The sequence below is a fragment of the Ictalurus punctatus genome, chromosome 7 (genome assembly GCF_001660625.3).
Source record: "Ictalurus punctatus breed USDA103 chromosome 7, Coco_2.0, whole genome shotgun sequence".
Classification (NCBI taxonomy): domain Eukaryota; kingdom Metazoa; phylum Chordata; class Actinopteri; order Siluriformes; family Ictaluridae; genus Ictalurus; species Ictalurus punctatus.
In genome coordinates, this window is record NC_030422.2 from 28,378,502 (window position 1) to 28,403,674 (window position 25,173).

At 39.4% G+C, this 25,173-nt stretch overlaps 1 protein-coding gene across 1 annotated transcript in view; it reads right to left on the bottom strand.

Moving 5' to 3' along the window:
- The window catches only part of LOC108267314 (cadherin-2), a 103,230-nt gene that overhangs the window by 18,246 nt on the left and 59,811 nt on the right, over positions 1-25,173 (bottom strand). Inside the window, exons 4-10 of the mRNA XM_017471329.3 lie at positions 12,111-12,260; positions 11,430-11,585; positions 8,036-8,180; positions 6,449-6,621; positions 2,993-3,130; positions 1,200-1,385; positions 695-948 (exon numbers count right to left, since the gene is read on the bottom strand). Coding sequence (XP_017326818.1) covers positions 695-948; positions 1,200-1,385; positions 2,993-3,130; positions 6,449-6,621; positions 8,036-8,180; positions 11,430-11,585; positions 12,111-12,260 — 1,202 coding nt within the window. The remainder of the gene's footprint in view (positions 1-694; positions 949-1,199; positions 1,386-2,992; positions 3,131-6,448; positions 6,622-8,035; positions 8,181-11,429; positions 11,586-12,110; positions 12,261-25,173) is intronic.

Consider the following 25,173-nt stretch of genomic DNA (forward strand, 5'->3'; position numbering starts at 1 on the left):
GAACTTGAAACGTTTACATGTTTACAAAACAAATTACGAACATTTTCACATCCAACAAATAAATTATGAATTTCACTATCCAACCAAAGAATTAAAAGTTTCCAGATCCAACCAACAAATTAGAACCTTTCTACTACCAATCAACATTAAGAAGTTCCACATACAACCATATAAATCAATTGTGCACCGAGACAGGAAGTACTCATGTACTCTTCTCATGTTGAGAAAATTGCATCTCAAGGGTTCTTTGGATAGGTAGCATTTTAGTTTCTAAAGGGATTCTACTTGGAACTTTTAAAACCTAAGAACCTTCCAGCATGATGGACAGGATTATGTTTCTAACAGTGTGTAAATGAATGCTATTCAATAAGGCAGTAAATCAGAATTTATTATGATTGAGGATTCTCAATTATGCGACACATTAATTATCTTTGAGTTAGACCAAGTAGTTAATTGATTCATATTGTATGTGTATTTGTTGTACTGATATCATTTTGGTGTCTTCAGTGGAAAGACTGGTGGGGTATATGAGCCCATGATCCCCTTTTGAAAATTTTTTACAATTTGAACTGTAAATATAAATATATATATAATTTAACCCTAGCATGTGATTAGAGGACTGGAATGAACTGTAAGTAAACCTCGAACATTGTTTAATTATATAAACTTATTTATTCATTAGCATCACGTGTACCTGATGATCTGCTGCATGAAACGGTCCGGATCCTGGGCTACGAACGTGGTGAGAGCCGACTCGGCCGGCATGCCCTCATCCAGCCTGATGAGCCTGGGATTGGGCTCGAAGTAAGGGCTCTCGTTGACGTCGATAACACGGACAGAGACGGTGGCGGTGGACTGGCGGGGAAGGTGGATGCCTCGCTCTAGTGGGATCTCGTTCATCACCACTACAGTGAGCACAAACGTCCGGGTTGTCTCGTAGTCGATGGGCTGTTTGAGTGGAGGGAATGTCCCAGTTTAAGACGATAGACTTTAAAATATTCTGAATTGTTATACTTTTCCAGGTATGGAAACAAGGGACTTTTCAAGAGTTTCCAAATCTGGACAGCACAATGTCTATAGCACCGGTTGTTGTTTTTGTTTGTTTTGTTTTTTTTCAAAAGAAGGAGTCATAAACAACAGGAGTCATAAACAAAGAAGCAAGCGTGCGTTAGAAATGGATTCGGGATGTTTTTACTAACCTTGACAACGGTGACCAGTCCCTCGTTGGTGGTGGGGTCAGTGGGGACGGAGAAGCGGCCAGTCGGATCTCCACTTGTGATCTTATACACTGCGTTCCATGCTGGCGTATTGGGCTGGTCTTTATCCGTCACCGTCAGATTGGCCACAATCACGTTCACACGATTTTCCGGCACCTCACCGTAGAACTGTGAAAAACGTGTAAAAATTCGCACTACTACTCATTCAGTCGTTTTGGTCGACCTGATTAGTATGCCAGCCCATCACACACATTCTCATACTCATTCACACCTAGGAGTCATTCAGAGTCGCCAATTTGACCACCATATTTTGGTGGAACCTGGAGGAAGTTTGTGTAACCCTGCATAGTATCAGGATCAAATCAACAGACCCTGAAGCTGAGAAGCGGCAACTTTACCCGCTGCCATGCGATACTATTGAACTAACAATAAATTTTGGCACTGCATCCATTTTCCCACCACAAAATCACTTCCCAACATCGCAAATGTGCTTTACAAACGAGAATTTAATCTACACGATGAACCCAATGATGTTATCATGCTGAAATACTTCCTCTGAATGCTAGTGAATGTGAAATACTCTGCAGGTAATTGAATCAGACACGTTTGGAAAACGTGATTTGCGTTATTCTGAGTGAGTAAGTGAGTGAGTGTGAGAGAGACTGATCGAAGAGAAGTCAGTCTGACAGCTTTTCGGAGGACGAGTTTCTCCGAGGCGGCGAGACGGCTCTTAATACCTCTGCTGATTAAACAAAACCCAGAGGTGCTGTTTTTGAAGTCCTCATTAATATCTAAAGAACTGGCTGTCAAGCACAACCAGGTTCTTCTCCAAATATACCTGGCTCTTGCACAGCTTTATAAAAGTAATAAGAAATGTCCTTCCTTCCTTCCAATGCTATTCCGGTTCCATTAAACACACTTGTGCCTTTTCTTTTCTTCCTGTTTTGTATAACAATCAGATATTGAACAGAGCAGCTTGGTAATAATATACCCGTCTTTAAAAAGAGAAACGTGAGAGGGGAACAGAGAAAGAGCGGGACGGAGGCTAACGATAGTAGGAACGAGACACTCTTATGAAACTTTTATGCAAAAGTTTGTGCCATTTCTTGGTGGTGAAATTTAACTGTAGTTATCAGTTATCTAGAAAATTCAAATGGATGGAGCGCTCATTAACTGGAGGCTACGGCCTGGAGATCGCCGAGGACGGTGCCGCTTGAAGTACCATGGAGATGGTTTTGGACCTCAATTCCACATGGACGTTCTCGCTGTGGTTGCTGGGACTACGGTTGCTGCGATGTCCTTGGGACTGCGATTATCACATGCAGTTTTACACTCAGGTCTCCTTTAGTGATCGGTGGACTAGTTCAACAAACAGACTTCATATAAACACCATAATGAACTTTCTTTTACGTTCACACTATCCGTTGTGACCCAGGTTTCTTCCTCATATCGTCTTAGGGCGTTTTTTCCTCGCCACCGGCTCGCTCAATAGGAATTGAATTGAAATGGGGTAGAAAAGCAAGTGAAAACAGAAAAGTCTTTGGTCTCCATACCTGATTTGACGATTAGATGATGTGTGATGTGATAAATTAAGAGTTACACAATCAGGCGTGAATATTATGTTGAAGGTACAGTGGACCTACAAGTTATCATTAAATGACATTCATAAAGGACGATGCAAAGTGTTGAACACTTTGAGTATCATAAAACACACTATTAGACCTTTTTACTTGTAATGAATATACATTGCGTTTTTTTTTTTTTTTTTTACTCACAGCGTCGGTGGTGAATTCCGGTGGATTGTCGTTGACGTCAGTCACTCTGATGACGGCCGTGGCAGTGTTGGAAAGGCCGTACATCGGGTTCCCTTCCATATCCGTGGCCTGGATGATCAGCGTGTACTGAGGAACTTTCTGGAAAGAGAAACAAAACAATCAGGCTGGGGAACTATTTGAAATTCCTGCTGCTCATTCAGCGTATCTCTGTGTTGGTCTGGAGAAACTCGTTTAAGAAACCATAAATACGCGTATGTTTCACCGAAATGACACGGAAACGTTTATTTATTGTTTTTTTTTTTAAATTCACGTTTTCATCCTGACTTCTTCTTCCTGCAAAAGATCATGCTGAGTAAAGAGTCTCGAGCTGCCTAAAGATAGCTACAGTAAATGTGATTTCCTCTCACTGAGAATGTCACGTTTTGATTAAGTTGTTGGAAATGGAAATGATCCTACTCGATTCAATCTGTAATCAGATCCCAGCTTTCAAAAACGTCTAAGATGCTCCTGCAGTGCAGAATGAATTTTTTTTTTATTATTATTTTTTTCAGATTTAAAAAAAAAAAAAAAAAAAAAAAAAAAATCTATAAATGTACTTGGCCTTGAGATACACACACACACACACACACACACACAAAGAGAGAGACATGCACTTCAGCTCAGGAAAGTATGACGAAACTATCCGTGTCAAAATTTCATCATGTGAAGGTTTTTCCCAGCTTGCCACACGTTTATCAGAGAGGTAATTAACTTGAGTGCTCGAGAAGCACACATTTAAATAATTTAGACATTTATATCGAGGTGTTTTAGCTCGCTTGGTTCTGAAACGCCAGCTTCCAGTATGACCCTGCTTTCAGTCTGAGTCACAAAATAATAATAATTGCATGTTTACTTTACATTTCGGTGTTTCCGGTGACTTTTTGCTGCTTATTAAACCTCCTCCTCACTCGCACAGTCTGATTGGTTTCAAACGGAAAGTCTGAATTCCGTACCTAATTTGCACCAGGAACATCAGGATATCTGTGTTTTTGATTTCCGCAGACTTTATAGAGTACAGAGTCTTCCCCAAACTCTAGACTCTTTTATTTTCCGACCACAGAGCGAGATCAATGGGTCCATCACACTCCTGCACTCCCAGAGTGAAGCCGTTACGCTGATCATTATATTTAATACCCCCATTAACATCCCGCAAGACCAGTGTCAATAACGCGTTGTGGGCGGCGGACAGCGCTACTCCGTATCGCACTCCGGCTTCATTAGCCCGGCTGCATACATTACCGAGGACGCGGAGCGGAATAGATTGACCAAGGGCGTCCCTTATTAGCATTTTACCATCTATTTATTTTTATTTAGGTTTTATTTCTGTCTGGAAGGCACTTTAATTAAACAGGCCTGTGATGACTGGAGGTCGCACACATGTCAACACACAGTCACGCACACGCACACATTCCCGTGCACACCAAAGTAAATATATCACTGTTTGCACAGCCAAGGTGTTCCACACTCCGCCATGGCGGCGAATCATCAGCAGCAGACATTTTATCCGACATTAGTCGCTCTGCCATTAAAAGCCTCATTAGGTACCAGAAGGAACGAGGATGAGGCAGGAAGCTGTCCAACCTGCTCTCACACGGGTTCCCCGAGTTTAGATTTCCAGACAGTGCACACCTGACTCAGCTAATGAGGACTTTATAATTGGCTAATGAGCTGAATTAAGTGTTCTAGAGCAGAAATAAATAAATAAATAAATAAATAAATACATAAATAAATAAATAAAAACCAGCTAAACTCTTCGTCGGTACATGTCCGTATGTGTTTAACAGCGATTTGTTAAAGATCGCTGTGATCTGAGAGCAATGATTATTTTTGTAGATTTAAAATAAATAAATAAATAAATAAATCGAATTAAATCGGAATATCCCTCTTTGTCACGACCATCAATCAACTGATCGAATTTAAAGAATGCTTTTGAGTGTTATGTTGTTTTTACTATGAATCTGCTGCATGTAACGTGATTTCACGTGATTTTTAACGTGAAAATCAACTATTCAGAAAAAAAAAGAAAAAAAAATAATCACACACCCATCAGACTTTTGAACAAATTTAAAACACAATCTTCACCAAAAGATGAGCAAACTGTCATTGTGAAATATATATATATATATTTATATATATATATATAGCGCTTACGGACATGTGAGGGGGGAAAAAATCTACTGACCAATCCTAGCGCAGGAGGCGGAGTTTGCAGAAACATGAATAACACTTCTGCTTTATTTCTGCTTGCGTAGCTCAAACAGTAACATAATTCATTACAAGCTTAGACCAGCCAAACGTTTTAGAAAATTTTGATCACGAGAACGTTCGAAAACGTTTTTACTTGATACGTCGTAACGTTCCTACAACGTTTCCATCATGTCTATCTCGGTGTTCTGCAAATAGGGGTACTTGGAGGTATGTACTAGGGCTGGGCGATATATCGTTATAATATCGATATCATGATAAATGATTACTCGGTACACTTTTCTGAAGTATTAGTTGGTATGGTGATTAATTTTTTTTTTTTAACATTTTTAATAATGAAAGATTAAATGTTACTGAATGGATGCCGTTGATTTGACGTAATTAAACAAAATAATAATAATAATCTTTGTTGTATTTTTAGGCATTAAAGAAAAAGATCATCAAACTCACTTGACCATTTTTCTTTATTTTACTACTGTTTTGCGACAGTTTGCTAGCTAAATTATATATAGTCATATGCATCGTAAAAAAATTCCTCAAGTATCGTGATATGATAGTTTTGTCATATCACCCAGCCCTGGTATGTACTCCAAAAGGTGCTTAACAGGAAAGGGGAAAGAAATAACACAACAATGTTCCAATATAATAATTGAACATAAATCGAATTACAACTATAATCATATGGGTTTATTAAGTAATTAAACCAGAATTTTTAATTACACACAATCACACATATTATTGAGCATTACTTGTTAGTATATTCATTACATACTGTATATTTGGTAGTATATATAGATGACCATTGCATTGAATAATATGATTTACGTTTTTTCCTATAGATTTTTCTAAATAAAATCTAGCCTGTTAAAGAGGTATTTGGCGTACAAAGATTGGTACGTACTGTAGCCAAAATGGTTTAAGAACTAAAATAAAATGTAAAAAAATAAAATCAGCCACAAATCAGTTCTTCCTGTTTTGAAATTTACTCCCACTTCTAATATGTAAATATTTTACAACGTTCCAACCTAGAGGCTACGGGGAATTTTCTGTAATAAATAAACAAATGCAAACATCATAAATTGATTTCAGCCAGCGTGTCATCCAAGTTTGATGATCAGATTGATTTGCTGTCAACAAACTCGCACAGTGCTGTCTAAAAATCCGTATACATGCACTGAGTCGACAGGATTTCAGAAGTTTATAATGTAATACCTCTCGGTCCAGCCCGGCCGCCACGGTGATGATGCTGCCAGTGCGGTTGTTGATGGTGAACATGTTGGCACTCGGGCTATCGGGGTTCTGGGACAGGATCTTATAGCGCAGCATGCCGTTCTGCGTGCGCGGGTCGTCCTTATCCTCGGATGTTACTGTCATTACAGACGTGCCTGAAAGGGAAACAATCCATTAGCCATAAATACTAGTCATGTTTCTCTCTCTCTCGGTTTCTCGTCAATACACAGTTAAGGTAACTCAGTTAGGATTATTAATTTAAGATTTTTCTTAATGACTGCAGTAGCAGTTCAAAGGAGTCCTCAGTTTATCATCCCAAAAAGTTTTTAATGAGCTCTGTTACGCCGAGGCACTTACAGGAGAGCCAAAGAAACATTAATAATCAATAACAACCTCTACAGCTTGTGCGCGCACACACACACACACACACACACACACACACACACACACACACACACACACACACACAAGCTCATTTTTCTTGCTTTGTGAGGACTTTGCAATGAGTAATTAATGATCTGCTCTAACTTTAACCTCAGTAACCAAGAAATAAGTATTCAGATTTTTCAAATAAACACGTAAAAACACTATTTTTGTGAAGACTGGGTGATTATGGGGACATTTGATACTATCCTAGCTTTATGAGGACAGTTGGTCCTTTTCATTGACATAATGATAGCTAAACCGAGCGATAACCTTGGCCTCAACTATAGCCATTGTACAAACACACACATTTTTGTGAGGACCGAGTGATTGTGAGGACAATTAACACTTTTATATCATTGTGAGGACCTTTGCTCCTTCTTGGTTCTCACAACACACACACAAACACACACACACACACACACACACACACACTCACACACTCACATTTCCATCTTTGCAAGATGCCTTACATTGATATAATGATTAGTTTTTAGGTTAGATTTTTCAAATAAAAGCTGTAAAAACACTATTTTTCTGAGGACTGGTGACTGTGAAGACATTTGACACTTTCCTATCTTTGTGAGGACCTTTGATCCTTTTTGGGTCCTCACGAAAGACTAAATGCATGCACACACACACACACACACACATATATATAATGGTTATTACACACAAACACATATTATTACATACACACACACATATCATGGCACACATGTATATTAATGGGTGTTTGTGGGGACATTTGACACCGTCCTATCTTTGTGAGGACATTTGGTCCGTTTTGGTCCCCACAAAGGTGTAAATACATGTACACCCCCAACTCCCTTTTTCCATTTTTGGTAGTACTGGTTGTTTGTGGGGATATTTGACACGTTCCTATCTTTCTGAGGACATTTGATCCTTTTTGGGTACTCACAAAATACTAAATGCATGTATTCACACACACACACACACACACACACCCTTTCTTCCATTATTGTTATGAATGGGTGTTTGTGGGGACATTTGACACTTTCCTATCTTTGTTAGGACATTTGTTTCTTTGTTGGTCCTCACAAAAAACTAAATGCATATATGCACAGGCACACACACACACACACACACACACACACACACACACACACACACACACACACACACCTGGCCTGGAGCCCTCTGGTACAGTCCCATTCCAGATCTGATGAACAAACTCCGGTCGGTTGTCGTTCATGTCGATCACGTTGATCACAATGTCAATAGGGTTTTCCACTTGATTGCCGTTCAGATCCACTGCATGCGCTCTCAGCTGCACACGACACACAGTTACATTTAGTCATTTGGCATGGTGCTTTTATCCAAAAAGCACCAGTAGAGTCTCTAAGGATTCATAATTATAGACTAATGGTGGTTTTACAAGAGCTAAAGAGGTCTAGTCTTCACACACAGATGATTTAAACACACTTTCAGAAAAGTTTATGCATTAACAGCAGCCGTAAAACACACAGCACTTACTGGTCCAAATCATCAATGAAAACGCTTCATATGTGCAGGAATGTCCATATGCCACCAACTCTCCCATGATAAAGCTCATTGTAAGACAGTCACGTATAATAAAAAAAAGAAAAGGAAACGACGCTGGGAAATGCGGTAACGGTACGTAAATCTGACGATCATAATTTTCCGAAATCCACAATTTAAAATACTCTGATTGCAAGTTCGTATTACTGCTCTGCATCCAAACTATACAGTGTTCTCTGTTTTGCGTTTACAAATGACAATTTACATCCCTTAGAGAAAGCAAAAGGGGCGGAGCTAAATAGATAGCTGCAAATAAGCGAAGGAGTGCGACTAAGTGGACTACAAAAGATAGATGAGATAACACTTCGCCTGTGTTTGTGCTTACTATCAAGTGCAGGTATGTTCTTATTTTAACACTGTACTGCAAACGCCTGCTTACGTGAAATATTTCTTACGCAACAGATGTGTTTGACAAAACAGTACTGAAACTGGCCACTAGTTAAGCGTGTGGGCACTTTGGGTCCAGTGGGACAGTAAGGATTGAGATGCGACGTCTTTTGGTGCGCTCTATCGCCCCCTATCTGCAGGGGTAAAGGTCCATAAATGTTTATTCAAAAATAAATAAATAATTACAACTATTTAGTCATTTTAACCAAAAAACACACACACAATACACATTTTTGTGTAGTAAAGTTTATCTCCAAAAAATAAAAAATAAAAAAAAAATTCATGTGCGTGACAGATATCTGGAAAGACTATAATATGCAAATGAGTGTGTAAAAATGGTAATATTTTGCGTTCTCTGAACATTTAGTCCAATGAGTGTGTTAATAAATGTGACACATTACGCCTCACCAGTTTGCTGAAATACATTACAAGGCATATTAGAATTGCGATGCGTAGCAGTATAATCATAATGTGCTATTATGCAGCACTTACACACACACATTATACTTTTTAGTCTGAAGATAAGCTTCTACAGGCCATCGTTTTCTCACACTGCAAAATTATGTGCGATGTTAAATGATATCGATGAAAGTCTCCAGATCTGTGCGTGTGTGTGTGGGGGGGGCGGAGGAAGCGGAGAGATGGGGGGTGTTAATTGAAATGCCATAGGCTCATGAGCTCTGCGAGAACTTGCTGAGAGTAATGCTTGAAGATGCAGTTTCTAACTGTGAAATTGTGGCAGTAAATCCGCAGATATGGCCGTGTCGATGCGTGCTCCATTTTGAGCCGGTGAGGAACATGCCTCATTTTTACTGCCTTAAGTCGCGCTGAGATGGGCAGCGTAAAGCACACACATAACAAATGTACGTGTCAGACAGAGAGCCTACCAACCAACTCCCCAGTAAAAAAAAAAAAAAATCCTTTCACAATACATGAAATAAACAGAGCAAGCGCCTCATTCCAACATCTCCATGTAGGCCAAGACGACTCGTTAGATAAAACGCAAAAAAATGTACAATAAGTCTCCCATGTATCCTGCTTCTCTTTCGGCACATGAAAGTCCATACGCCATCCACTCTGCCATGAGGGACATCATTATAGAATAGGCATAATACATAATAATTTACATCTTCACCACTGCAAAGAGCTGAGGGGGTGGGGCTACATAGACAACTGCAAATAACTAAAGGGGTGGGGCTGTGTGGACATTTGCAGAAAGATGAGAGTTTGGGGCTATGGATGGATTCAAAAAGCGAAAGAAGTGTGGCTGGGTTCCGGAAAGCAAAAGGGGGTGGGGCAGAGTGTATTACTGCAAAGAACTAAATGAGGGTGGCTATGTGTATGTTTGCAGAGAGATGATGGTGTGGGGCTAAAGTGATGGTTTCAGGGAACCGAGGGGTGGTACTAAGTGGATAGTTGCTGAGGGCTTAAGGGGAGTGGCTAAGTGAAGGGTTGCAGAGAGTTGTTGGACATGGGTAAGTGAAGTCTACAGAGCGATGAGGAGGCGTGGCTAAGTGGATAGCTGAGAGCTGGTAGGTGTGGCTAAATTGAAAGAGCTGGTGGTTGTGGCTATGTGGATGGCTGCAGAGAGTTGATTGGCATGGTTAACTGGATTGGTTCAGAAAGCTGATGGGCGTGGCTATGTTGATGGTTGCAGAGAGTTGAAGGGCGTGGCTATGTGGATGGCTGCAGATTGCTAGTAGGCATGGCTAACTGGATTAGGGCAGAGAGTGGAGAGATAAGTAGATGCTTGGTGGGCGTGGCTAAATTGACAGCTGTAGAAACCTGGTGGGTGTGGCTAAGTGGGTGGCTGCGGAGAACTAAAGGGGGAGCTAACTTTTTTAGTTCTAAAAGTGTACATACAAGAAATTTACCACTACAAACTCTATGCTCTTTTATTTTTCTCCCCCAAAACTATAAAGTACAAAACAAGTTTTAGTGAATTCATCCAAGGGTTGTAACTCAACTAGCCTCGGACTAGGAAAAAATAAAGAAAACGCTTCCTGGACTTGGAAAGTCGAGAAGGTCTCCTCAACTATGAGTGCACCATGTGACGTCAAATCAACATGGCCGCTCAGAACATCAACAGTAAACACAGTAGCACTTCTCTACTTCTAAATGATTCATAGCATATATCTCATAGTATCTGCTTTAGCTCAATCAACAAACTTGTTAAATCTTTAACGCTGACTATACAGTTCACAGTTTCGAGGGGAAACGTATAAATCACTCATATCAGTAATGCTAGCAGGCTAGCTTGTTGCTAAGAAAGGATGAACACTGTTTTTTTTCCCCCCTCGCAGATTAAAAGTGACATAATTCTGAGTTCTGACTTCCCGCTCGAGTTGAACGCAGCATTATTCACAAATTCAAGAGACATTTATTTACAGTATATGAAATTTGTCACAAGTCAGGCTACAGATTTACAAAATTGATGATGCAGCATTTGCAGCAACTTTTCATTTTCTCCACAGGGAATGAATGAACTCCGCAGCGAAGGCACACAGAGTCTGTGCGAGTCAATTAAATAAACGCTTCTTTACAGAAACAAATTTCCTTTATTTATTTATTTGATTCAATCTGCACTTACGTGGAAGCTGGCGATGTGCTCGCGGTCGAGTGGTTTGAGCACGCTCAGTTCTCCTGAGATGGGGTCGATGGAGAAGATGCCGGTGGGCGGTTGGTCAGCTCCGGGGCCGGTCACGCTGTAGCGTAGGTTCACCTTGTTATCGTGGTCCGAGCGGATCTAGACACACACACACATACGGATACAGAGGTGAAACAGAACTCATTAAAGTCCTGAAGGAGCGGCCTCTTGGTGCAGAACCCTCACACGCTTCAAGGCAGATGAAGTTCTCCGGTGCCATGCTGAAATTAATTACAACTTATATAACCAATATTCATTTCTCGAGTCACGGCTACGCTCTCGCGATGCCGTCAAGGAGGGTTCTTTGACTCGGTGATAGCAGATGGTGTGTGTGGGTGTGTGAACCGTGTGGGTGCTCTGGAGTGCGCTGGGATTATATGTTGTCTGCGGGGCAAGCTATGCGTGCAGGCGTAGGACGAGCGAATACGGTTAAAGAGTGCTGTATGCTTCTGATAGAACATGTATATGAGGCCTTATGGCGAAGCGATGTAGCCGCAGGCTGCTCTGACTTATATCATCCGTCCAGGAGTGTGTGTGTAAGTGTGTGAGGGTTTATAAGAGTAAAATGAAGACAGGGAGAGAGAGAGAGAGAGAGAGAGAGAGAGAGAGAGAGAGACACCTTACCCTGACCAGCTCCTGTGGAAAAGGTCCTCTGGAGTTCTCCGGGACGTTAATAGGAGGAATTACCCAGTCCCTCTTCATGCGTTTGATCTGGCTGTTCACCTGCTGCGAGGGGATTATAATCTCCGGCAGTCTCCTGGACTCGAGCGCCTCCTGCACATCACACAACCATCAACAAATCATATAAATCATATAAAACCAATACAATTCCCATTATAACCATTAAACCCTTTTTTTTTGTTTTGTTTTTCAGCAGGTAAGTACGTAAATAAATAAACAGCGTTCATTTTCATAACACTGTGTAAGGAAATAAGTTTTTTTTCAATGAAATAAATAAGTACATAAGTAATCAATCAAACAAAAAAAAATTAGTATCCCGTGTCATCATAAGGAAACACAAACAAACAAACAAACAAATAACATGTCCATATCATCGCATCGTATAAGTAAATAAGTATGTATGTAGGTAAGAAAGTAAATGAATCAATTAAACGCATCAATAAATAGTATCCGTGGTCATCACATGATATAATTATATACGTAGTTATGTAACACTCCTTCATTCAAAGTGTTCATTATCATCACAGTGGATAAGTACATCGCATTTCCTCGTTTGTAACTCGCTTCGCATAAAAGCACCGGCTAAATGAATAAAATGTAAGTCAATCAGTGAGCGGGTAAACAGGTAAGTAAACAAACAAACAAACAAACAAACAAATAAACAAATAGAGTGTCCATTATGCAGCGCATTGTATAAGTAAATAAGTATGTACGCAGGTAAGTAAATAAGTAAATAAATAGTATCCGTTGTCATCATATATTATTCAATATGTATGTAACTATGTAAAAAGTAAGTAAGTAAAACAAACAGATAGATAGATAGATGAATAGATAGATAGATATTTAGACAGATGGATAGATCGAGAGATAGAAAGATAGCTTGATAGATAGAGATCGAGAGATAGATCGATCGATAGATAAAGAGATCGACAGATAGATAGATAGATAGATAGATAGATAGATAGACACACTGATAGATAGATAGATAGATAGATAGATAGATAGATAGATAGATAAACCCTTTCTTCTATCTGGCTACAGTGAATTCATCAATAATAAACACAAACCCTGTCTGTACACTCTTAAAAAAAAAAAAAAACGTTGTATGGTTGTCCCTCTGGGAGAACCCTTAAAGATTCTACCTAGAACCTTCTGTGAAGACTGTTGCTCTCTGAGAGACAGTTTCAAGTAGAAACCTTTTTGGAATCCAAAAAGCATCTGAAAGTACGTCAGAGACTTATTTTGAGAAGCGCGGTCCTATTAGTGTGAGATTATTATCCGTGTCTCATCAGAACGCATTTCAGATTAATCTGAACGAGTAATACAGGATTATTTCGATTAGATTAGATGAATCTTTACTCGGTTTCATCGCACGTGCCTCTACACTTCATCCGTTAGTCCCGCTAAATCGGCAGCGACGAATACATTAGTGTTAAAATGAAACTGGATTTACATGATATATATTTTTTTCTCCATCCAGAATTGAACAGGAAAAGGGAAGTTCAGAAGAAATTCATTAAGGTGAGGCAAACATGCACATCATCCTGACCAGCTGAGAGGGATTAAAATGCCTGTGCTGTTGGAAAAGAAAAAAAAAAAAAAAAAAAAAGGGCAAGCTCACATGCTTCACTTTGAACTTCTCAAACAAACACAGACACACAGACTCCACAACTTCCATCCATCTAACCATTCGGCTGGAAGAAGAAAAAAAAAAAAAAGCTTTGACAGCACCTGCGTGCCAAATACTCAGAAACCCCACAATGCTTCAAAGTCTTTCAAATTTTAAATAAATAAATGAATAAATATACATATTTTTTAAACTTGGCACAGAGAAAGCAATCCTTAATCCACAGACGACAATAATAAGTGAAAAAAAAACCTCTGAAAAACAGGAGGAATATGAGCCGACTTCTTTACTCTTAAAAAAAAAAAAAAAATCTGTTTCAAACATTTTCAAACAAGTTCAACGGCATGTAAAGGTAAAAATAAATAAATAAATAAATAATAAAAAAGCACAGTTAGAAACAAGCGGCACCTTTCCGCTCTCTTTCTGCGGAATTCTCGAATCTGATTGGTCAGAAAGTGCTGAATCATTTCCTATAACAGCAGCTCCGATAATAACGTAGCCGTCATTCAAATCACAGGCTCGGGTGAACGCGCTTGTTCTAATATGTGACTGTTTCCATAGTAACAGCTCATACACAAGGGATTAAATATAATCGAATAACAAACAAGTTAAAAAAAAATAAAATCATGTTCTCACTGAACAATTCTTTTATTCAAATCATTCATATGTCGATTTTTTCTCTAAGATGTTTATCTAACATTGATGGAAGGAGTCTCCAGTGTCAGTGCTTTGTAACAGTAGGTTTTACGCCGTGTTAAAGTCTTCAGAACAGAGAAGGTCTCCGTTACACCACAAGAACACCTTTTATATCAGAATTTAGCAAAGCTAGCTTTCTATCCTATACACACACTCAACGTTTAGCTACTGCAGCTTATTTAAAACATTATTTTATTCTACGGTAAATAACTACCAAGCTAGCTATTCATGTTTAGCTACACTAATGATAACCTAGCTATTTATAGGCTGCTGATTTATTACCTTACTGTAGTGAACTGTTAGCAAGCTAGTTATTCATGTTTAGCTACTCTAATGACAAATAGATATATATAGTACCTTATTTTAAACAATTATTTACAACCTACGTATTTATCTGTAGCTACTCTAATGAGAACCCCAGCTATATGTAATACCTTATGTTAGGGAACTAACAGCATGCTAGTTTAGCTACTTTAATGAGAACCCAGCTACATTTATTACTTTATTTTAGGGAACGATTAGCAAGCTAATTATTTATGTTTAGCTAATCTAGCTAAGCAAACTATTAGCAACCCAGTTTACTTACTCCAGTGATCACCCAGCTATATTTATCATAATCTTTTAGACAACTATTAGCAAGCTAGTTTAGCTACTCCAGTGATAACCCAGCTGTATTTATTACCTTATTTAAGATAGTTTAGCTACTCTAACAATAACTCGGATATATTTATTACCTTATTTAAGATAGTTTAGCTACTCTAACAATAACCCGGATATATTTATTACCTTGTTTAAGCTAGTTTAGCTACTCTAACAATAACCCAGGTATATTTATTACCTTATTTAAGCTAGTTTAGCTACTCTAACAATCACCCAGGTATATTTATTACCTTATTTAAGCTAGTTTAGCTACTCTAACAATAACCTGGGTATATTTATTACCTTGTTTAAGCTAGTTTAGCTACTCTAACAATAACCCAGGTATATTTATTACCTTATTTAAGCTAGTTTAGCTACTCTAACAATAACCTGGGTATATTTATTACCTTGTTTAAGCTAGTTTAGCTACTCTAACAATAACCTGGGTATATTTATTACCTTATTTAAGCTAGTTTAGCTACTCTAACAATAACCTGGGTATATTTATTACCTTGTTTAAGCTAGTTTAGCTACTCTAACAATAACCCGGGTATATTTATTAGCGTATTTAGGCTAGTTTAGCTACTCTAACAATCACCCGGATATATTTATTACCTTATTTAAGCTAGTTTAGCTACTCTAACAATAACCCGGGTATATTTATTACCTTATTAAGCTAGTTTAGCTACTCTAACAATAACCCGGGTATATTTATTAGCGTATTTATGCTAGTTTAGCTACTCTAACAATCACCCGGGTATATTTATTACCTTATTTAAGCTAGTTTAGCTACTCTAACAATCACCCAGGTATATTTATTACCTTATTTAAGCTAGTTTAGCTACTCTAACAATAACCCAGGTATGTTTATTACCTTATTTAGGCTAGTTTAGCTACTCTAACAATAACCCGGATATATTTATTACCTTATTTAAGCTAGTTCAGCTACTCTAACAATAACCCGGGTATATTTATTACCTTATTTAAGCTAGTTTAGCTACTCTAACAATAACCCGGGTATATTTATTACCTTATTTAAGCTAGTTTAGCTACTCTAACAATAACCCGGGTATGTTTATTACCTTGTTTAAGCTAGTTTATCTACTCTAACAATAACCGAGGTATATTTATTACCTTATTTAAGCTAGTTTAGCTACTCTAACAATAACCCGGATATATTTATTACCTTATTTAAGCTAGTTTAGCTACTCTAACAATCACCCAGGTATATTTATTACCTTATTTAAGCTAGTTTAGCTACTCTAACAATCACCCGGGTATATTTATTACCTTATTTAAGCTAGTTTAGCTACTCTAACAATAACCTGGGTATATTTATTACCTTGTTTAAGCTAGTTTAGCTACTCTAACAATAACCCGGGTATGTATACCCCCCCAATAACCCCCCCCCCCCCCGTAAAGAAACATTTTATAATATATATATTATATAATATTTTGTGTCAAGTTGCTACATCAGTAATGTCCGTTGCAGTATTCCATGGTTTAATCGGATACCTTTACACTCGGGGTATTAGAAATTAGAACTGCATTTTGATGGGTTTTTTTTTTTTTGGCTATCCCAGTGCGGGGCTGAAAACTGTGGATTGCTCACTTAAATGTAGCGTGTGTGTGTGTGTGCGTGTGTGTGTGTGTGTTCTGATGAAGAAGATAGTGTGCATTCAACTGAAGAGAGCCTTGCGTAAAATATTAACAGGCAAACCAGACTCTCCCAGGATATTACTATAGCCCTGTTATAGTGTGTGTGTGTGTGTGTGTGAGAGAGAGAGAAAGAGACAGAGAGAGAGAAGATGTACATATAGTCTTCTTCTCTCTTTATGGAGTTGAAGTCTGCTGTCGTACCTACTGCAGGTGTGAAAGCAGTGTGTGAGCAAGGCTAAGGGGAAAATGTGCTTTAACACATCCCCCTGCACACAAAGCGACACTCGGCTGAAGAGACAAAAGGACACCTAGAAGGACAGGTAGGATGTGGAGTAGCGTCAGCTCAGTGCTGCTCTCCTGCTAGTTTTAACACAACCAGGTTTTTCCTGACACTGACAGATCTACTCAAAAGTATTTCTGTCTATTTTTTTTTTCATAAACAGCTTAAGTGTTCTTTCACACATTTAAAGGTGCAGTAGGCAATGTTCCTTTCTTACAAGTACAAATAATGTGGAATGTTCTGAAGAAATTATAAAAAAAAAAGTCTTAGACCAAGTATACATATATATATATATATATATATATATATATATATATATATATATATATATATATATATATATATAAAAACAGATTTTCCTCTTGTCAGTCATTTGATAGACACTCCCCCAACACCCCTTCACACTGTTCACACGCATCCAAAATCTTATACTGTGACAGTACGTACTCGGTAATGCCAACAGTTGAACCATGATAAGATTTGGGGCGGAGCTATATGTAACTGGGTGAAAATGAGGGCGGGCTCAATGAGTAAAAAATAAACAAATAAATCATTCAAATCTTGTTCAGCTCCATGCACTTAACCGTTAGAGACCCCCCCCCCCCCCCCCCCACTGATCCCACCTAATCCACCTTTAAAGGTGCGGTCCGTTATATACGAACGTGTTTCTAAGCCTGTAACAATCATATCTTTTCACAAAATCTGTGATTGCTGAAAGTACAGCGCAGTGAAATCTGCCGAATTTTATTTCAGCCACTTGCGAACATTTTTCTGGCCCTGAAATTAAGTGTACCACAGAACAGAACTGCTCAGGGTTTGTCTTTTTCTTACATTCATTCATTCATTTGCTTATTTATTTTGTTCATTAGTTATTAGCCAGGCAACAATAAATACACACGTTCCGTGTTAAAATAAATGTATAATTAATAATGAAAACAAGATTTCTTCTGGTCCTTCTAGCCTCACCCAATCTCTCCGTCTTGTTTTCCCTGCAATTATAATTCGCAAACGACAAACTTCACCTTCGATCAAACCTTTTTATATATTTTTTGAAACATTTTAATACATTATTCTTAAAGCCTAAAGGTGTAACGTAAGTTCTACTGATACACTGCTATAACATATACACGGAAGACTAAAATATTGATGTTAATAATATCCACCGGTTGCGTGAAACCGTAATGACTAGGTTTTAAAAGAAACAAACACAACACATATGTTTCATGGTATTTAATGTCGCCCACGTCTAAATATAAAGCTGTAATTAGATCCCTTGATGTAAATCATGGACTAAAACCTTACTTTTATAAAGTTTTAATGAGCGTGCCTGTATGCTTATCTGCTTATTAGTGGTTTATATGTTCCGTCTAGGTTTAATTCGGTTATCTCTGACACGTGTTTCCATAACAGCAGCTCTGGCTGCAGGTTTACGTTAACGCTCTCGTTTGCACATGCTCCGCTAGATTAAACGCTGAGCTATAAATGCTGCCGTATAAAAGGAACAAAACACTACGGATTGTGGCGTTATTGGAAAATAATCCACTTTTGGGATAGTAACAGTAACTGCGCTTCAGGTTTAACTGCATCACACCAAACCTCCGTGTTTTATTCCATACTTAACTACGTATAGCGCTTTGGTGAACTCCTGTTGTTTTGATTGTGCTTTATATTATTTAGACATCTTTCTAATTATATCGAAAACCCAGCACTGCAAAAAAAAAATTGAACATATAAAAAAATAAAAAAGTCTACACGAATAAAAGATTACTAGTAACGAATGACCATTTGTAGCACTAGCGGGCTTTCTGAAGTGACGCCGTACTTGCGAGATATAAATCCTGCTTTGTTATAGCACCCCCTGCTGGCTCGGAGGCTCTAAGCAGCTGTTTATACCTGGGAAAGATAGCAACATCCCCACGGACGTCGAAAAAAACATCACTGTGACAGAAAATTTCGTCGTCTTGAACTGCTCTCGGGTTACAGCGAAACAAAAATGCTCCTAATCGCTCGTTATTCTCAGCCTGCTGTTGAAATGACATGTCTTGCATCTTGTGCAGGCATGAGAGGTCACGGAGATGTTAATGAAGAAATCTTTACCAGTCATTGATTTAAAGCGCTCCTGTGGGCTCTGTGCTAGTCTCTGCGCTGATAACGATAACAAAGCTAATTGCCGATGCGATAAGTGAACACACGCCGGATTTCTGACAAACAGCATGGAAATGGCTTATTAATGATGACCTTAGAGAACCTGCGAGCAGGAGGGCTCGATGGAAATGTCATTAATTGCATATGAACTTTGAGCTGACGTCACGGCGCACCCGTATCCCCGATAATGAACAGGTATAGATAACGTTTGTTCCTCCCTCGGCTTGTAAATTCCATTCGTTCAAAGTATAATAAGATATAAAATGGTACGTGGCAAAGAAAGTCAACAAGCCAGAATCCTTGTCTCGTCTGCAAGGGCTTGTGTTTACACTTAATATTCATATGCGTGTTTACAAGGAGCCTGCATATCAATCTTACTTGGTGGCACATCCTTATAAATACAATGAGCACGGAGATTAACGACATCATTAAAAGCCCAAACCTGCAGGAGATGCAGTGCTTAATGAAGAGGAGCTGCCACGTTGTGCAGCTTGTATTCATTATGCTGACTAGTTTAAGGCTACAGAAAGTCCTGACACATCCTCCTACTGACAAAGCACAAGGGAATCGTGCGATGGGATTGGGTGGGTTCGTAAAGATAATATGTGAGATATTAGTCTAAATAAATCCTGAGTCCTAGCTTCGAGTGTGTACATCTTTAGATTACGTTAGCACGCTAACATCAACGGTTCAGATTTTCCTTTTAGCACTTAGAAGTGCGGTACGCACGGTTTAAGAGTGTCGCTAAGCATGTAACAATCACATCGTTTCTGAGATGTCTTAGAAAACACGATCGATGCAATGAATCTGGCGAGTTTCTGATTCGGGCGTTAATAGGCAGTAGGCCTATAAGGCAATACGTTTTTGACACCCTCTTTTACATTTAAAGTTTTAATTAGATGACGTGATGTACTAGTTTTAATTCAAGGACTTCAAAAAGTAGTGGTTCAGTGTGACTGTGTCATGTATATTTATTCCCTGGTTTTAGTCTATGAAAGCCCTGATTAATAAAATACTTGGAAATGACGGCATGGGAGGGAGGGAGGGAGGGAGGGCGGGCGGGTGGGAGAAGGGGGGGTGTTCCTGTAAATATATCTTTAGAAAGCTATAAAAACAGATTCTTTTGTGTTCCTTTTGGTTATTTCTAGAAATTTCACTCATTTAGAAAGCCATGTGCTGCTAGAAAAGAGATTTGGAAAGCAACAACGAAGCAGCAGCAAGGTGCTGAGAATAGATAGTAAGGGTTAGGAAATGAAAAAAAAAAGACCACAAGGAAAAAGGGGAATGGAGAGAGCAGGGACAGAATCCAATCAAGAGAAGGAAAAAAAAAAAAAAAGAGACGGCGAGAGAGAGAAAGATTACACTTGGGAGGTTACAGTCGACTCTTCATAACCCAGACAATTTACACCATTTAAAGCTGTGGGGAGGAAAAAAAGAAAGAGAGAAAGGAAGAACAAGGATCCTGTTCGCCGGCACAGACGCAGACGCAGACACAGACACGATCTCACCACATTCTGAATCCTGAAGACGTGCAAATGAGTTCATCACCTCATGATGTTAAAAACATGCGCCAGGTTATATATAACCCGACAACGTGCTCTGTTCCATACAGCCTGACGATGACACACACACACACACACACACATGTTGCCCGCATGAAGCCACAAAGACTTCCTGTTCCTCCCAAGAGCCTGAATCAAGTCGAAAGTATTTATAACAAAGTAACATCACTGACAAATTTGGTCCAGTTGCTAAGTAATGGCGCTATCTGAGTGTGTGTGTGTGTGTGTGTGTTCCATCCCATCGCATAAAATAGGAGCAGGAACAGAGTTTCTTTAAAGGTTGTGTGATGACTAGCAATCAAATATGGTGGCCAGCATCCTGAACAAAGCCAACGGGTGCCAAAACTTTTAATCTTAATGAAAACGCAGTAAAAAAAAAAACAAACAAACAAAACCATACAAATGGCACAATTTTCATAGTATATATAGCGTTCTACTGGAAATGTAAGGCACTACACCTTTCAGTTATATACCCTATGTAGTGAACGAGCACCGTGAATGTAGAAGGCTTTTGGAATTCCTGAAAATAGTCTGTGTCCTAAACGTTCCATATTCACTATTCACTATATTGGAAAATATATATATTCAATATTAAATATTAATATTAAATATATATTAAATAATAAATATATATTATTGGCCGCAGAACATTATAATAGGGAAGAGAACTGGTGATTGAAGTAGATGATTTCGTATAATAAAGTAACCGAGCCGATATATAAACCGAACCTAGGCTATAGAAATGACTTAAAACTTCATAAGTTAGTAAAAAATGTGTACTCTGAAGCGACGTTACCATAGTAACCCGCTGCATTCCTCAAAGAGAGAGAGAGAGAGAGTGAGAGAGAGAGAGAGAGGAGAGGGTGAGCACAAATCAAAGCATAGCTGTCCATTTTGGGTATTTCATAGCCGCTAGGATCTATCATTTCTACACTGCCTACTATATCACAGTGCATTATGGGATTAAAATAGTGAACTCATTTTCTCCTGTATGTTTTTGGACAGTGCTACAAAATGCCAGACCATGAAAAGAGTGCGCTATATTAGTGAAGAGGGACACGCTTTTCTTCAATTCCTGATCAACACTGCTTGGTTCACCACTAGGGGAGCTGTAGAGCATGACCCTGACTGGGACGCATGACTATTCCTTACCATGAAGAGGAATAAGCTATAAAGCTAACATGTGCTCATAGGTTCTCCAAAAAATGGTTCTCGAAGAGTTCTTCAGATGACTGATTGCACTCTGAAGGGCTTCAACCTTCAAGGTTCTCCTGTAAAAAGGACAAGCCCGAGAACCCTTAACTCGTTTAATCGTTGCATTGCCGTGATTCACCACTAGAGGAGCTGTGCGGCATAATTAGACATTGTAGCCTTGTCAATCTCCAGCTAAACGGGCTGAAACCTGTTTTCTTTCCTTCTTTTTTTTTTCAAGCTGATTTGTGCTTGTTCTCCTCCATCACTCCCTGAGTTGTTGTATATAAGTTTGTGCTCATCCGTGAATTGACACATTGAGATTTTAATCACAGTGCATCCATTCACTCAGAACACCTCTTTTCTCTGAGCCATTAAATCACAGGGTTTAAAAGGCGTGAAGAATTTCAAGCGCAATAACGTGGAAAGCAAACAGATGGAAGGCAGCACTCTTTTTTTTTTTTTTTTTTTTTTTTTAAAGGTTATATCAACAAACAACATCTCTTGTTCTTTATACGAATCTGTCATGCTGATGGAGCCGCCGAACAACAGGAGCGTAAGCAGCTGGCACGTCTTACTTTATACTGTTATTAGGCCTGTTAAAATTTAGCGTGCAGCCATTTTGAAATGTTCATTTCATTTCTTTTCCATATCTCTCTCATTTTGTGGTCGTAACGCGCTGCCGAATGGGATTCGAGCGAATGGAATTATTTCTTAGGCACAATAAAACCATATGGCACAATAGTGCACAGAGAGGACCTGCGGGTTTTGTTCAGCTTCATTAAACACTCAAAAACTCACGCCAGCCATTGGTCAACAGGTTTTGTACTATATATTTGCATAAGGCGAGGCCAAAATTCATTGTTAGGATTAAGAAGGAAAAATGCCATCTGATTCCTTCCCACAGAAAAGAACGAGCTCACAAGGTCATTTACGCTCACAGGAAAAAGGGTTCCTCAAGGGTTCTTTGGAAGGTTGATGGTTCCTGGATCTCTCAGTGGGTTCCACTTAGAATCTGATACTCTAAGGCAGGGGTCACCAACCCTGTTCCTGGAGAGCTACCTTCCTGAACCATATGCTCCAACCATAAACGTGCCCACCTCACCATCTAATCACTGCCTCAAGAAGTTCTTGTTCAACTAAAACAGGTGTGTTCGATTTCGGTTGGAGATGAAACCTCCAGGAAGGTGGATCTCAAGGAAGAGGGTTGGCGATCTCTGCTCTAAGGGAAACCAAGTCTTAAATACAAACTTTAAGAATTCGAAGAACCTTTAGAGATTTCAGTGCTACCGATTAGTTTGAAAGGAAAAGTCCCACATGGAAATAATACAGCGTGTGGTTCCTTACCATGAAGCAAAACAAGCTATTAGACTAACTCTTAAGACAAAGGGTTCCCCAAGGGTTCATGGTTTCTGCTTTCTAAAGGAGTTCTACTTAGTCTCCTCTCTAAAACTGAAAAAAACTGCCAAAAAATGGACAAACCAAAGATCTCTTTAGAGGTAGAGTTGAGTTTGTATTATTATTATTGTTGTTAATATTGTTGTTGTTGTTGTTATAGACAACATGTTATTGTTTGTTGTAGACAAAGAATTATCTTCAGTTTGCTTTGGACTTACGACTTTTTAGGATCCGTGCTGAAAAATTCAGCTCGGTCTGACCTGCTACTAGCTGCCAAAACGCACGCCGAGCTGGTCGAGGAATTACAAATCCTCAAATATTTATCAATCGTGTAGTCATGTAATAAGGAAGCTGGAAAATAACCCACCAGCTGGCCTGGATAGTCGACTGCAGGACTCTCCAACAGATTGGTCAGAAACTGCTCAACTCTACCTCATTGAAATGTATTCAATGTATTTCAGTTTTGTTTTCATCGTGCTTAAGCAGGAAAGACTCATTTGCACACCGACACCCTGTTACAACACCACTATAAACATTACAAACAGCATATACAAACCTCTAATAGGTGATATCAACAGAAACTTGTGCGGCCGACGGTTCACTCAGGCCCTGCTTACACTGGTGCGTTTTGGTTTTAAGACGGCGTTTTAAAATGAAACCGATCTCCGTCCACACTACACGACCGAATACGCATGTCACATGACCATTCGTGCACACTGGGCATGCGCATACGAGTGTAAACAGGAAGTCGGGTGCTAGTCCTAACGGGCGTTCCGTGTAGGGCTTACGCCGCTTGAAATGAGATTGGTTGGCGATCGCTCTAATCGTAGCTCGCCTCTTGCGCGTGTAGGCAGCTGCAGTGTTATAAAATACAGAGTTTAACTGCACAATGGCTGCTAAGAATGACGACAAAGCCAGCAAAGCTTGCGGTTCAGTCTGCGTGTTGTTGTGTATACGATCGAGGTAGCGTAACGGTCATATGGTAGGCGCTCGACGAATCAGGGAAGGATACGCGATGATCCAGAAGACCCAATCGAAAGGAAGCGAATGTGGGCGGAGCCACGCCTTCGTTTTCATAAGTCTTCGTTTTGGTCTGTTACACGTTTTCAAACTAAAACGGAGTCTTCGGCGTTTCCGAAAGTGTCCGTCTTCGAGGGTGGAAAACGCCGGAGTAGTGTAGACGACAGGCGTGACCGTAACAACAGAAAATGCACTAGTGTAAACAGGGCCATAAACAAAGGTTTAAAATAAGCTAAATATAAAATGAGTTCTTTTTTAACAACATGGTAAAGATTTTTGGAAGGAGTCTCCAGTGTCAGCACTAAACACAGTAACACAGGTACATTTTTCCGACATGGGAACATCTTCAGGACGAAGAAGGCTGCAGTTCCATTTCAAAGGAAACTCAACGTTGCGTGGGCTTCGCGCTGTAGGAAGCGCCCTCGCACGTAACCGGGATCTGAAGTCCGTGTGAAATCACGCCGATTTATAAGCCTGCCCTGGTCAGGTGATGTGGCAATCACGTGACTATAAAAACAGCAACTGTACACCAAGCCGTGTGTCGTATTATCTTCACCGCATGTTACGACTGTTCGTGTGAACGCTCCGAAAAACTCTTTACTTCCTGTATATTTAAAAAATCTCTTTACTTTTCTGTTTAAAAAAGAAAGAAAGAAAGAAAAGTATCAGAATCAGAGAGAGCTCAGGAAGTGTTACTCCTTTCTCTTACGAGGGGAGGCGGGGACACTGTCTGTGTGAAGAGTGACGCGCTACAGCGCGGCTCCGCCCTGGCTCTGGCTTTGGGAACCT